This window comes from Odocoileus virginianus, chromosome 18 (assembly GCF_023699985.2).
Source record: "Odocoileus virginianus isolate 20LAN1187 ecotype Illinois chromosome 18, Ovbor_1.2, whole genome shotgun sequence".
Taxonomy (NCBI): Eukaryota; Metazoa; Chordata; class Mammalia; order Artiodactyla; family Cervidae; genus Odocoileus; species Odocoileus virginianus.
In genome coordinates this window covers 45,771,907-45,784,450 of record NC_069691.1, presented here as the reverse complement: position 1 = coordinate 45,784,450, position 12,544 = coordinate 45,771,907, and the positions used below count along the sequence as shown (strand labels likewise).

The window sequence follows — 12,544 nt, the reverse complement described above, 5'->3', positions numbered from 1 at the left end:
GAAAGCTAGAAGAAATGGCCCAGACCTTCCTCCCTCTCCCAGCTGATCTGTAATTGAACATTTTCATTGAGGGAAAAGGAGAGGGAATTTGATACATACCATTGTGTTGAACTTCACAATGCACTCAGTAGAAGCATTGGCTGAGTGGTCCATAGTTGAATTCAGGTCCAGCCAGGTCCCAAGCATATATATCAGATTCTTTATAAAATAGAGGTTCATTGGTCTATTTTTTTGGCCAGTGTTTTATTCAAGTTCATATCATCAGGAACTTTTCACTCATTTTCTGTCATATGCTAACTAGAAATGACCTGCTTTCAAAGAAGCATTCATCAAGCTTAAAAATCTTGTTTGGTAGATAAACAAACTGAAAAAAAAAAAAGACGCATTTTTGAGGGTTTTGTTTGTTTTTAATTGTTCATATGTGGTTTTGGCTTAAAATATCCGTTTTCTCTGTGTTTTTCTCTTTCAGGTCAAGATGATGTTTTCAAGTGCCTTGGTGAGAATATCCTGCAGAATGCTTTTGATGGCTACAATGCATGTATCTTTGCCTATGGACAGACTGGTAATTGTTAAATAATCTATGTTTTTTTTAAAGCTTTAACAATTCTAACAAAGAAAATACCAAAAAGAATACATATTGCTAGCATCTTAGCAGTTATGATTGATAAAGGAGTGCTTTGACTTCTGTACCTTTGTGGTCAACACGAAAGGAAGGGGACAGTTAGGGAGGTTGGGATGGACATGTACACACTGCTATATTTAAAATGAATAACCGACAAGGACCTCCTGTATGGCACAGGAACTCTGCTCAATGATACGTGGCAGCCTCGATGGGAGAGGAGTTTGGGGAAGGATGGATACATGTGTATGTATGACTGAGTCCCTTTGCTGTTCCCCTGAAACCATCAGCATTGTTAACAGGCCATATACCTCAATACAAAAAAACAAAAAAAAAAATTTTTTTTTTTTTAATTAAAATAACAAAAGTGAAGGAGTCATTTTTATCTGGAGAAGGAAATGGCAACCCACTCCAGTATTCTTGCCTGGAGAATCCCTTGGACAGAGGAGCCTGGTGGGCTGCAATTCATGGTGTTGCAGAGTTGGACATGACTGTGCAACTGATGCACACACACATTTTTATCAGGATTTATCGTATAGCTTGTTCTTAAAGAGAAAAATGCCTGTGATATATTCAAGACTTAAAATTCTTTTCAGGACTCTGAGTGATTTAATTTTTTCCTTTCTGTTTTCTCATGTCTTGTAAATGTTCTCTAATGAACATGTATTTTTGGTGCAACGGAGAAAATAAATTTGTACTAGAAGAAAAATGACTCTGATTTCTATGCCGTTGCCAGAGGATAGTGGTAGAGAGTTAATTTGCTCTGGGGCCTGCAGAGATGGCATATATGTTTTGTGTGCTATGATTAGTGGTTGGGAGCAAGCACATAGCTTTCATCATATGGATCTTTCCAGTTCAATTTTAGAGAACTATTCAGACCTCACAATTTTTCAGTCATTTTAGGTAATTTTTTTTTTTAAGTATAAGGGTGGTTAAAGAAGGTTTCTGTTTTTCTTCCTAAAGAATGTGTACCAGTGACTTTTACATGTACAAATAGGAAACCTAGTCTATTTATGAGTGTCATCATGGTATTTGGGTATATTCCTTATTTTGGACATTTTCCTAAGTGCTAGGGTTTTACTGTGAGCAATGGAAAGAGGGCTGTGTATTTAAACTTCTCAAGGAGACAGTAATAACTATGATTTCCACTTTTTTAGGATCTGGAAAATCTTACACCATGATGGGCACAGCTGACCAACCTGGATTAATCCCAAGACTCTGCAGTGGGCTCTTTGAGCGAACCCAGAAAGAGGAAAATGAAGAGCAGAGTTTTAAAGTAGAAGTGTCCTACATGGAAATTTATAATGAAAAAGTTAGAGACCTTCTTGATCCCAAAGGGTAAATGACTTTGAGGTTTGAATGTTATGATATTAGAGACTAAAACAGACTTTGTGAATTGGCTTAAGTGAAATGTTTTATATTGAACTTTAGTAGAGTTATTTATCTAGTTCCTGTCTTTGGGATTTGTTTTTAATTTTATTAAGTGGCTTCCTGCAGCCAGTTCTGGGCTTTTGAACTTGGGCTGAGTTGGACTGGGAAGCATGGTTGAGTGGCATGTGTTTGGACTGTATACCGCCTCTCTCAGATATATTCAAAGCCACAAAGAAAAAATATGTAATGATAGTTAACTTACTGCATATCAGGATAACTGGTATCCTTAATCAAGTAGGGTGTTTCTTTGCTTTAAAACAAGAAGTTTTGGATGGAATTCATCTATTTGTTTGCAGGCTGTGGAGTGAGGGAGAGGCATAATCAGAAATAGTGAAACCTGGACTTTCAGAGGGTTCATTTTAATTTTGCTCAGAAGGAGAAAAGACTGTCCCATTTCATGGCCTAGACTTTGATTTTTTACTCATGTGTTTAAATTGATTTTATTTAATACAACAGCGCTAACCTCATAGCCCTAACATTGTGATTTGTACTAAGGACTTCTGACCCTCATCATTTTTGTGGCATAGACTTTGAAAGAAGTAGCTTCAAAGTGTTAGAAAGCCTTCAAAAATGATGGCGTCACTCTTCAGTCATAACTGGAGCTAATGAGGAAGATAAGGGGGTATCTGAGGAAATCTGCTCATCGCACAGAGTTCTCAGAGTTCAGATTTTCAGGAAGTGCAACAATGGAGAGAAAGAAACAGATACTAACCGCAGCTTGTGGCTTACTACTGTAAGAACAGTTTTGGGGAGGTCAGAGAGCCACGTGAGCTGAGGCCTACAGAAAGTGTGGAGGATGCCTAGGGCACATCTAGTTATGTCTGGGTGAAAAAGGTGATCAAGGAAAGTTGGTCTTAGAAGCAGTGAAGTCAGTGACCCTCCATCAGGAGAAAACCAAACTGATCAACTCCTCACTGGCCTCTTGATTTCTTTAACAATGATAACCATCTGCAGGCCTTTCTGAATGAGACTGAATTGGTACTTAGAGTTTCTTCTTTTTTTTGGCTCCACCACGTGGCTTGTGGGATCTCAGTTCCTCAGCCAGATATATAATAGAACCTTGGCCTCTGCACTGCCACGGAATCCTTGGCACTTGGTGTTTCTATTCAAAACCTCACATAACATTTATCGAGCAACCCCTGTGTGCCAGGCACCATGCAGTCGTAGATGGAGAGCTCACAGTGGACAGGATGTGAGCTTTTCTTTTTCTTCAGACTTTAGGCTTTTTGTTTTGTATTGGGGTGTAGCTGATGAACAACGCTGTGGTAGTTTCAGGTGAATTGTGAAGGGACTCAGCCATACACGTACACGTATCCATTCTACCCCAAACCCCGCTCCCATCAGGCTGTCACATAACATTGAGCAGAGTTCTGTGTTCTACACAGTAGGTCCTTGTTGGTTATCCATTTTGAATGTAGCAGTGTGTACATGATCTTCCCAAACGCCCTAGTGATCCCTTCCTCCCAGCAACCGTAAGTTCGTTTTCTAAGTCTGTGAGTCTCTATTTTGTAAGTTCATTTGTAAAATTTCTTTTTAGATTCCACATGTAAGGGATGTCATATAATATTTCTCCTTCTCTGTCTGACTTATTTCATTCAGTATGACACTCTTAAGTTTGTGCAGATGGCATTATTTCATTCTTTTTAATGGCTGAGTAATATTCCATTGTATATATGCACCACATCTTTATCCAGTCAGATTGGGAGTTTTGGAAACAAATAGTTATGAAATCAATGCAGTAATGCTTTTACATTGTAAAGGAGGCTTACACAAAATAGGTGAGAGCAAAGAGGGAGTGACTGTCTTTGCTCAGGGGAGAAGGGACGATTTCCCTGAGTGCTTGATGAATTTTGTGCTGAGTAGGAGTTTGTTACTGAGAAGCTGGGTGAGAACAATTCAGGCATAGAGGACAGCTGTGCCTGAGTGTGGAGATGTGGAGAAGTCGGGATTTGAAAAGGGACCCAGCTGTCCAGTGGCCTGGAGAACAGATGTACAGATGTCAAAACAGGAAACCAGAGTCCAGAGAGGGGAAGACCATGGCCTGGGTACCCACATTTGCTGAATATTGTGCCCCATACTTGTCCTGTTCTGCCCTCAGTACTTTTTCTTGCACCTTCATCTCTGAAGAGCGTCACTTCCCTTGAGACCCTATACCTCTCTTTCCAGAAATTCTTAGCTGACTTCATTCTCATGTTCATACTCCACAGTGCTTGTGTGAATAGCTTGAGCTTTGCGTGCGTGCGTGCTTGGTTGCATCTGCCTCTTCTGCAGTCCCGTGGACTGTAGCCTACCATGCCCCTCTTCCATGGCATTTCCCAGGCGAGAATACTGGAGTGGGCTGCCATTTTCCTATGCTAGGGAATCTTCCCAGCCCAGGGATCGAACTCTAGTCTCCTGCATTGGCAGGTGGGTTCTTTACCACTGAGCCACCTGGGAAGCCCTAACTTGAGCTTCACTATCTACGATTTGCTAAGTCTTTAATAATATCTTATATGTCTGTCTTGTGTATAGTTTAGTAGTTAACTACATGTGCTTTGGAATCACCTGGCTCTGGATCCCGGTCTTCTACTTGTTACCTACTGAGCAAGTTCCTTATGCTTTCTAGACCTCATTTGTCCAGAAGGGGTAATAACATTACGTAATATCTCAGAGGCCTGTCATGGAAGATAGACTGAGATCTTAGAATATTTACTGGCACAAAGTAAGTGCTCAGTAAGTGTTAGCTGTGGTTGTTTCCTTCATGAAAGTTTCTTGAGAATTTCTGTAGTGTTTCTGAAGAGCCAAAATGAGTGAATTAAAAGCTCTATGATTCCTTTTCAATGAAGGATTGTTTGAGAGAACCTCGTTACTTTATTCAAGTACTGATTTTATTAATTCACCATGTACTATGTATAGTAATGTAGTTATATTTTACTCAAGAGATAATGGAGTATGCACTATCTTTAAGAAATAGGGGAAAATGAAAAAAGTTGTAATAGAATATGTATCCAGAGATCAGAACTAAGTTGAATACCCCTTATGCACTTTTATATACAGTTTTATAGTAGTAAGTTTTGGTGATTGATCCTAGGATACTGTAGATTCTAAATCATTAGAAACTAATGAGTTACATAGAACAAGACTCATTTCTAATCTTACCATCAGTATTCTTTTTAAAAATTGCAGTGTTTAGGGAATTCCTTGGTGGTTAAGTAGTTAGAACTGGGCACTTTCAGTGCTGGGGCCTAGATTCAGTCCCTGGTTGGGGAGCTAAGATCCAAAGATGCATGGTACAGCCAAAAAAAAAAAAAAAAATGTAATGTTTATACTTTGTGAAGAGCTTTTTTCACATAGAGTTAGCCAGTAACAAATATCCTTATTATTTTTTGGTTGATATCATTAAGTACGCTGTAAGCTGTGGGGTTTTGTCAGGTTCCCTTTACTGGTTTTATTAGTTCCTTGTTTGTAAGAGGTTTATTTATTTATTGTTTAACTCATGAGTATTTAATTTTACTGAATCATTTTCAGTTTATTGAAATCATTTTACAGAAATGATTTTTTTTCCCCTCTTTAGTCTTATCATTGTGATAAAAGACATGAATCTTTTCTCAATGTTTAAACCACCTCGCAGCCCCAGGCAGTCCAGTTTTATGTTTTTAAATCACTGTTAGATTCAGCCTGCTGTCTTTCTCTTTGTCTCTCTGTGTTTGTCTTTATTCACGATTGAGACTGGTCTGTCACTTTCTTTCTGGCGCAGTTTACATTTATTTAGTTTTCTGCTCTCTGTGCCGCATTCTGTGATGTGACAAGCAGATTGTTTGTATTTATTCAACTCTGCATTCTTTGTGGTAGTGGACATCCCACAGTGTACCCTTTTGAATTATGTGATATTTTACCCCATTATGAAGTTTTTCTTACTAGTCAAGAATCTTAAGTTTTGTTTTAAATTCTTCTGGGATCAAGTCTGTTTGTTCTATTTATTTGGGATCTTTATTGAATTCAGTCTGTATTTTTATGGAGCCGTGGTTGAGTCTTTTTCTAAACAGGTTATTGTTTGAAAATCGTTTCTATTGTTTTTAACGAGCAGAAGCCGTCAGACGTTAAAAGTCAGAGAGCACAGTGTGTTGGGACCCTATGTGGATGGACTGTCTAAACTGGCTGTCACAAGCTACAAGGTAACAGCATCCTTTATGTCAACTGCTAAGATTCACAGTAGCAAATTTTGTTGTTGTTGAATTTGTGATTTTTTTTGCAATTAAAAAAGTTATAGCATCATTTTAATAAGTCAACTTTTTTACAAAACTCTTTATTAAAAAGCTATATATGGTTATTAAGTTGGTTCAATTTTGAAAGAAGGTATACATTTTTGCAAGGCATACCTATTCATCTATTGTGAGACATTTTTTTCCATATTTTATGAGCTCTGAAACTGATATTCCTTACAGTTGTATCTTAAAATGATAAATGGCAGAATTTTTTTCTTCCACAGTAGTACATAAAATAATGATGTTGCTTATGATTTTGGTGATTTAATGAAATTAAATATGAGTTGAGTAGTTGGAATTCAAAGCCTGTTTCTAATTTGAGAAAATCTCTCAATGGCCTTTATAGTTACTAGTTCTCTTCATTTTCAGAAATCATAGTTATGCTTTGTGTGAATCTGCTAGGCTTCCCTCTTTGGGGAAATGGGGGTGGCGTGAGCCGTGATGTAATATACATTGAATTAAGAGTCAGAGACTTGATTTGATGACAGTCCTCTCATGTGACTCCTATATGACTCTGGAACATTTATTCCATCTCACCAAGCCTCTCTGTCCTCATTTTTAGAATGGAAATTAGTTTTATTGTCTTGACTATCTTTTGAAGTAGATTCAGTAGTTCCTTTGTTCATGAATCAAATTCTGTCATTTGGTCAATGGTACTTCATTTAGTAAACATTTATTGAACATCTCTCCTGTGCCAGACATTGTGCTAAGTGCTGAAGAAATAAAAAAATGAATGAGGCCCGTTTCCTTAAGATGCTTACACATGTTTTAAAGGTATTATAAACAAACATGATTTTAAGTGCAGTGAGAGATGAATATTTCAGATTCATGGTAGTTTGAACGAGGAGTTCCTAACTTAAATGGATATGTAGGTATCTTGGGAGGGTAATATCCAGGAAGGTTTCCTGGAAGAGATCAGATGAGTTGATGCATGTGAAAAGTCTTCAAAAACTCTAGGGTATCATATAAATGTTAGGTATTATTAGGAGACTCTTGTCTCATTTGCATATATGGCCAGACTGAGTTGCAGTGGCCTCTGAGAAGTGCAGCCCCTTAGTTCCACTGCCATGTGCTCAGCTAAAGATGGGGCTCCTTTACTGGGAAGTACAGGAGGCTGGATAAAAGGAAGCCCTTAGTAGACTCTCTCACAAGTGTATCTTTCTTGTTTCTCATTAAATCCCTGAAAGGTAGATGTAATAGCTCTATTGTTGCTTGTATGATTGCTAAGGCACTCAGTCGTGTCGGACTCTTTGTGACCCTATGGACTGTAGCCCGCCAGACTCTGTCCATGGGATCCTCCAGGCAAGAATCCTGGAGTGGGTTGCCATTCCTTCTCCAGGGGATATCCTTGACTGGGGGGTCAAACCCACACCTCTTATGTCTCCTGCATTGGCAGGCCCGTTGTTTACCACTAGTGCCACCTGGGGAGCCCCACTGTAATGAAACCAAGTTTCAGATGGCTTAAATAAATTTTTTAGAGCCTTTAACATTTTTTTAAAAATGAAGATCCCATGATCTTTCTGTCTCCATTTTAGCTATAATGGCAAAGAAGTTTAGTAAATCCATGCAGAAAATTAGTCTTGTTCTCATTTTTAAAAACAGGTCTGGTAAGATATACACTAATGTGGTGATCCAGTTCTATGCCTGCAGGGATGGGTTACAAGTTATTTTTGTTTGCTGTTTATTCATACAGTCTGATTTGATTTAATAGCTTCTATTGCTATAACTAAATAAGCTAAAGATTCTCTAATTTCCAGGTGAGATGAGGACTGGCAAGGCATGTTTGTCCATCTGTGGGACTTCAACATGCAGCTCCTACTGTTTCCTAATTCTTGGTCAGAGCTGACACTTTATTCTACACCTACAGTAAATAATGTATTTTCTTTGTGTTTTCAGAGATAGTATTGGTTCTTGTACTCTATGTGGCTTCATGTTCATTGAAAACCAGAATATAAACTCCAGTTGTGGCCGACTAAGCAGTAAAACTTGGAATGCATTTTCGTAGCATAGCAGAGTTTTCATGTTTATTAGATAATAAGATGTGTGTCTATGACTTGTTTCCATGTAGGATATCGAGTCTTTGATGTCCGAGGGTAACAAATCCCGTACAGTTGCTGCAACCAACATGAATGAGGAGAGCAGCCGATCACATGCGGTGTTCAAAATCACCCTCACACACACTTTATACGATGTGAAGTCTGGGGTAGGTATTCAGATGCATGACTTCTTTTTTTTTTCTTTCTTTCCAATTTCTAAAGTGGATCATGGTTTATCTTATTCCTTTCTCATGTTAGATGACTTAAAGTTGTAACCAGACGTGTATCAGTTAGGACTCAGGACAAGAAATAGAAGCCACTCTAGGTAAACAGAAAGGATTGAGTGGAGGGAATTGGATGATTACCACAGGTGTTGATAGACCTACTGAAGAATGGTTTCTGGACTCAGTCTCTAGGAATAATCTCCAGAACAGCACAGATCTCATCCAGTGAGGAAAGTACTATCTCTGCGGCTGCCCCCAGACCTGTGAGTTCCAGGCACATCCCAGAGCTGTGACCCATCATATACCCATATTCCTGCGTGCCAGCCCAGAATGGGCCAGGGGGATGACCTCTACTGTGTTTCTGCTTTTTAAATTTGAAGCAAGAATATCTGATTGACAGAGTCGAAATCACATCCTGAACACTGGCCGCAGGGAGTCTGATAAATGTAGGTTTTAGCTCTCTACTCTCTTCACCTGAAGGAAGTTGGAACAGAAGTTATACCAACTGATGGCCTACAGTGCCACAGCGTTTTTTGAACTTTAAACTCTGATGGCAAATTATATAAGCTAATAACACCCTAGCTGATTTAGTGAGGTTTCCTTTGAAGTATTACCTTATGCTAAAAAGCTGAGTGTTAGAAGGAGTAAGTTGCACTGGAGAACTTGCACCCTAAGATTCTAGATTCATAGAATCATTTTTTGAGCATTTGGTCTTGAAACCTTTGAAGATGAACAGAACCAGAGATAGATATGCTTCTACCACACTGAAAACTTCTGTATTGACTAATACATTTTTTTTCCCCTCTTACTTCTTATGTGAATTTTTGCATATTTTATTATTACCCTCCAGCGAATCAATTTCAAGTACCAGAAGCTAAAATGATCACCCTGGCAAAGTGCTATATTTTGGCAAGATTTTCGTTTGCTGAGAGCATAGTTTTCTTCTTTTACCGTCACAGCAAGATTAGTGTAATGACAAAAAGTTCTTTGTTTTCTATTTCCTTTTCAGCATAAAACAAAAAACATTCTGACATTTTTTTTTTCAAACCAAAAGTACTTTTGATTTGGGAAGCTGAATTCCCTTTTGTTAGTAACATGTTTGTTTATGGAAATAAATATAAATGTATATTTTAAAAGAAAGTTTTAAAAAATGATCCAGAAATGAGGTTTCTCACATTTCTTATATTGCTGCTAAAGTATAGAATATTGGTTATGTCTGTGATTTGATAATAGAATATTTTTGATAAAGGAAAATGTCAGTATGTATAAATACCTTAACCAGGAAAATATGTAAACTTAATACCTGAAATTATGGAAAAGAGAATTATTGTATGAACAATATGAAAACATTTTAGAATGCATTAGGTTTTTGAGGGATCTTTCTGTTGGATAAAGTAAAAAATTTTTTTAATATCATAAGAAATGCAAATATTTTCTCGGGATTATTGGTAAGTATATATGAAATTTTAAGCACAGTCTCATATATTAAAATTTATACTTGTAATGCTTTTATATACTTATCTGTGAAAGTTTTGTTGGGTTCCCTTCAAAATGTACCATTTTGGAGTCACTGTGTTTTTTTGGGTGTTTTTTTGGAGATAATTTTCTCTCTGGATTAGTAGTTGTGTATGATTTTGTATGTATCTACCACTGGGTTGTTTAGTTTTCTTACACTGTTTTGTAGCAGCCCAAATTAATTTTAAAATGACAAATATGCTTTAAAAAGGATTCAGACAGTAAACTCATTTGGTAGAAATGTACCACTTTCTGTGTTCTTTAACTTTTAGTATTTGTTTATTTGCTCCCTAGACTTCTGGAGAGAAAGTGGGCAAGCTGAGCTTGGTTGATTTAGCTGGCAGCGAGCGAGCAACGAAAACAGGAGCGGCAGGTGACCGGCTGAAAGAGGGCAGCAACATCAACAAGTGCGTTGTCTGGAAGCCCGCCCCATTGCTGCGGTGACTTAGCCCAAAGAGGGAACTGGTGTAGTTTTTAAAGAATAGGATTCTGGAATGAATGAGGCTATAAAGAATAAATAGAACTTTTTTCATAGTAATTTTTAAGGGCCGAGCCTATTCTCTGTTTTGTTGAGATGTCTGCTGGGGCCCAGGAGCACAGCCTCAGTCAAGTCGAAGGTTCTCCAAGGGCAGCCCTGCCGCGGTTCGGGCCGGGAACTGTCCAGGGAGCAGTCCTGGGCCTGGTAGCGTGCCCCTGACCTCTGCTCACTAGGGGGCGCCAGTTCCTGCCGTCCCCAACCCCGGGTTGTGACAACCCGGGTTATCTACAGGTATTGCCGGGTGCTCCCTGTGGAGACACAGTCACCCTCAAGGTGCGCGCCACTGGTCTAAGCTATAGAAGAGAACAGATATAATTACAGTATCAGAACCTTGGCATGGGTGTGTCTGAACAAACAGTGGCATGTGTACCGACCACATTGGACTTTTCCTTTTATGACAACTGTGGTCCTTATTTATACCAAGATTTTACTTTACAAAATAATATTTGGTGCATCAAGTCCTACATATGGTTACATATTTTCTTACCTTAAGCTAAATTAAGCTAAATTGCTAGCCCCTGTTAGTGGGCGGGAATCTTTTCCATCTTTGTGGCTCCCAGAAGGACACATAGCAAGACAGTCATCAGTAACCAACTGGAGATCATAGAACACCATCATCCAGATGCATGCTGTTATGTATTTATATATGTAGGAATGTTTTTGCCTTGTACTATGTTTTAGTTAATTGCATTGTGTTCATGGCTTCCTTTCTTAAAGATATATGGTATTTGTGTCATTATTTTGCCCTAGTGGTTTATAGCTTACATTTTCTTTATACAAAAATGAAAAAAAAAATCAAACTAAGCAATTTTATAGCTTACAGTAGTATTAGAAGGCTATCAGCTATTAGAGTTTGTGTGTTCTTAACCTGAGCAGCAAAATGCTGACAGAAGTGCTATTGTCAGGGTGGCACAAAGGCATCTTGGTGTTCAATCTTTGTGCTTAAATGTGACATTTGATATTCTCAGGTTTTTATGATGATTATGGTTTGTTGCACATGCAGGTCCCTCACAACCCTGGGTCTGGTTATCTCAGCCCTAGCAGATCAGGGTGCTGGCAAAAGCAAGAATAAATTTGTTCCATACCGTGATTCAGTTCTCACTTGGCTGCTCAAAGTAAGTCATCTTTAACCCCCTTTCTGGGATTCTCTTGGTGGTTGGTAAAAAAGGAATAATAAAGAGTAGACTCTTGATTTCTCCCAATTATAATTTCCTACATCAGTGTTCAAATTTATAATCATTAGACTCTTACATGGTGGTTATAACTTTAATGGTTTAAGCATAGGTTTCTTCCTGATTTCACCAGAACCTGGAAGCAGTGGGGGCTTGGGGCGCATGGAATCAATTGCACTGTCACCTCTAAGACTTGGGGACCAGAATAAAGAGCGAGTGCCAGTCTCACAGCCGAGTGGGTCGGGGTTTCCACTGCCTTCCGGGCTTAGCTGGACCGCTCCAGCCTTCTTACTGACTCCTTGTGTCTGATGTACTTTTTGGACCTTGTTTTCCTGTTTAACTTCCGGACTACTCATGATCATTTTGGTTTGCTTTTGGCTTCTTAAAGCTGCTGTTAAAGGGCAGAGAGTAGAGCACACAGTCATTCACTCGTTAACTGATTCAGCGTGAATGAGAGGAATGGAAATGAGGAAGAAGAAAACTGTATGAAGTGCTCTGAGGAGGATGTGAGGAAATGCTGGACACTCCTTGTCCTGTAATCCCTCAGTCTAGTAAGGGAGAGATGTGTGCACAGAACACTATACCACGAGCTGGTGATTTCATGGGAGAGATGGAAATGACATGTAATAGGAGTTTGAAGGGAGAGACTGTTTCCAGGTTTCTTCTAGTCTTCAAGGTTCCCTTTTGTCTTGATCAAGTCGCCATGATGGCTTGGGTATTGGGCTGGAAGGTAGAGGATATAAAAATCTAGTGACAGTTTAACTC

General features: G+C 38.8%; 1 protein-coding gene across 2 annotated transcripts in view; it reads left to right on the top strand.

The window, feature by feature from the left end:
- KIF13B (kinesin family member 13B) overlaps positions 1 to 12,544 on the top strand; it is a 203,025-nt gene that overhangs the window by 75,301 nt on the left and 115,180 nt on the right. For both annotated transcript variants that reach the window (XM_070480651.1, XM_070480650.1), the window contains exons 5-10: positions 470 to 562; positions 1,777 to 1,957; positions 6,117 to 6,204; positions 8,363 to 8,497; positions 10,364 to 10,476; positions 11,611 to 11,722. In XM_070480651.1, the coding sequence (XP_070336752.1) occupies positions 470 to 562; positions 1,777 to 1,957; positions 6,117 to 6,204; positions 8,363 to 8,497; positions 10,364 to 10,476; positions 11,611 to 11,722 (722 nt within the window). The remainder of the gene's footprint in view (positions 1 to 469; positions 563 to 1,776; positions 1,958 to 6,116; positions 6,205 to 8,362; positions 8,498 to 10,363; positions 10,477 to 11,610; positions 11,723 to 12,544) is intronic.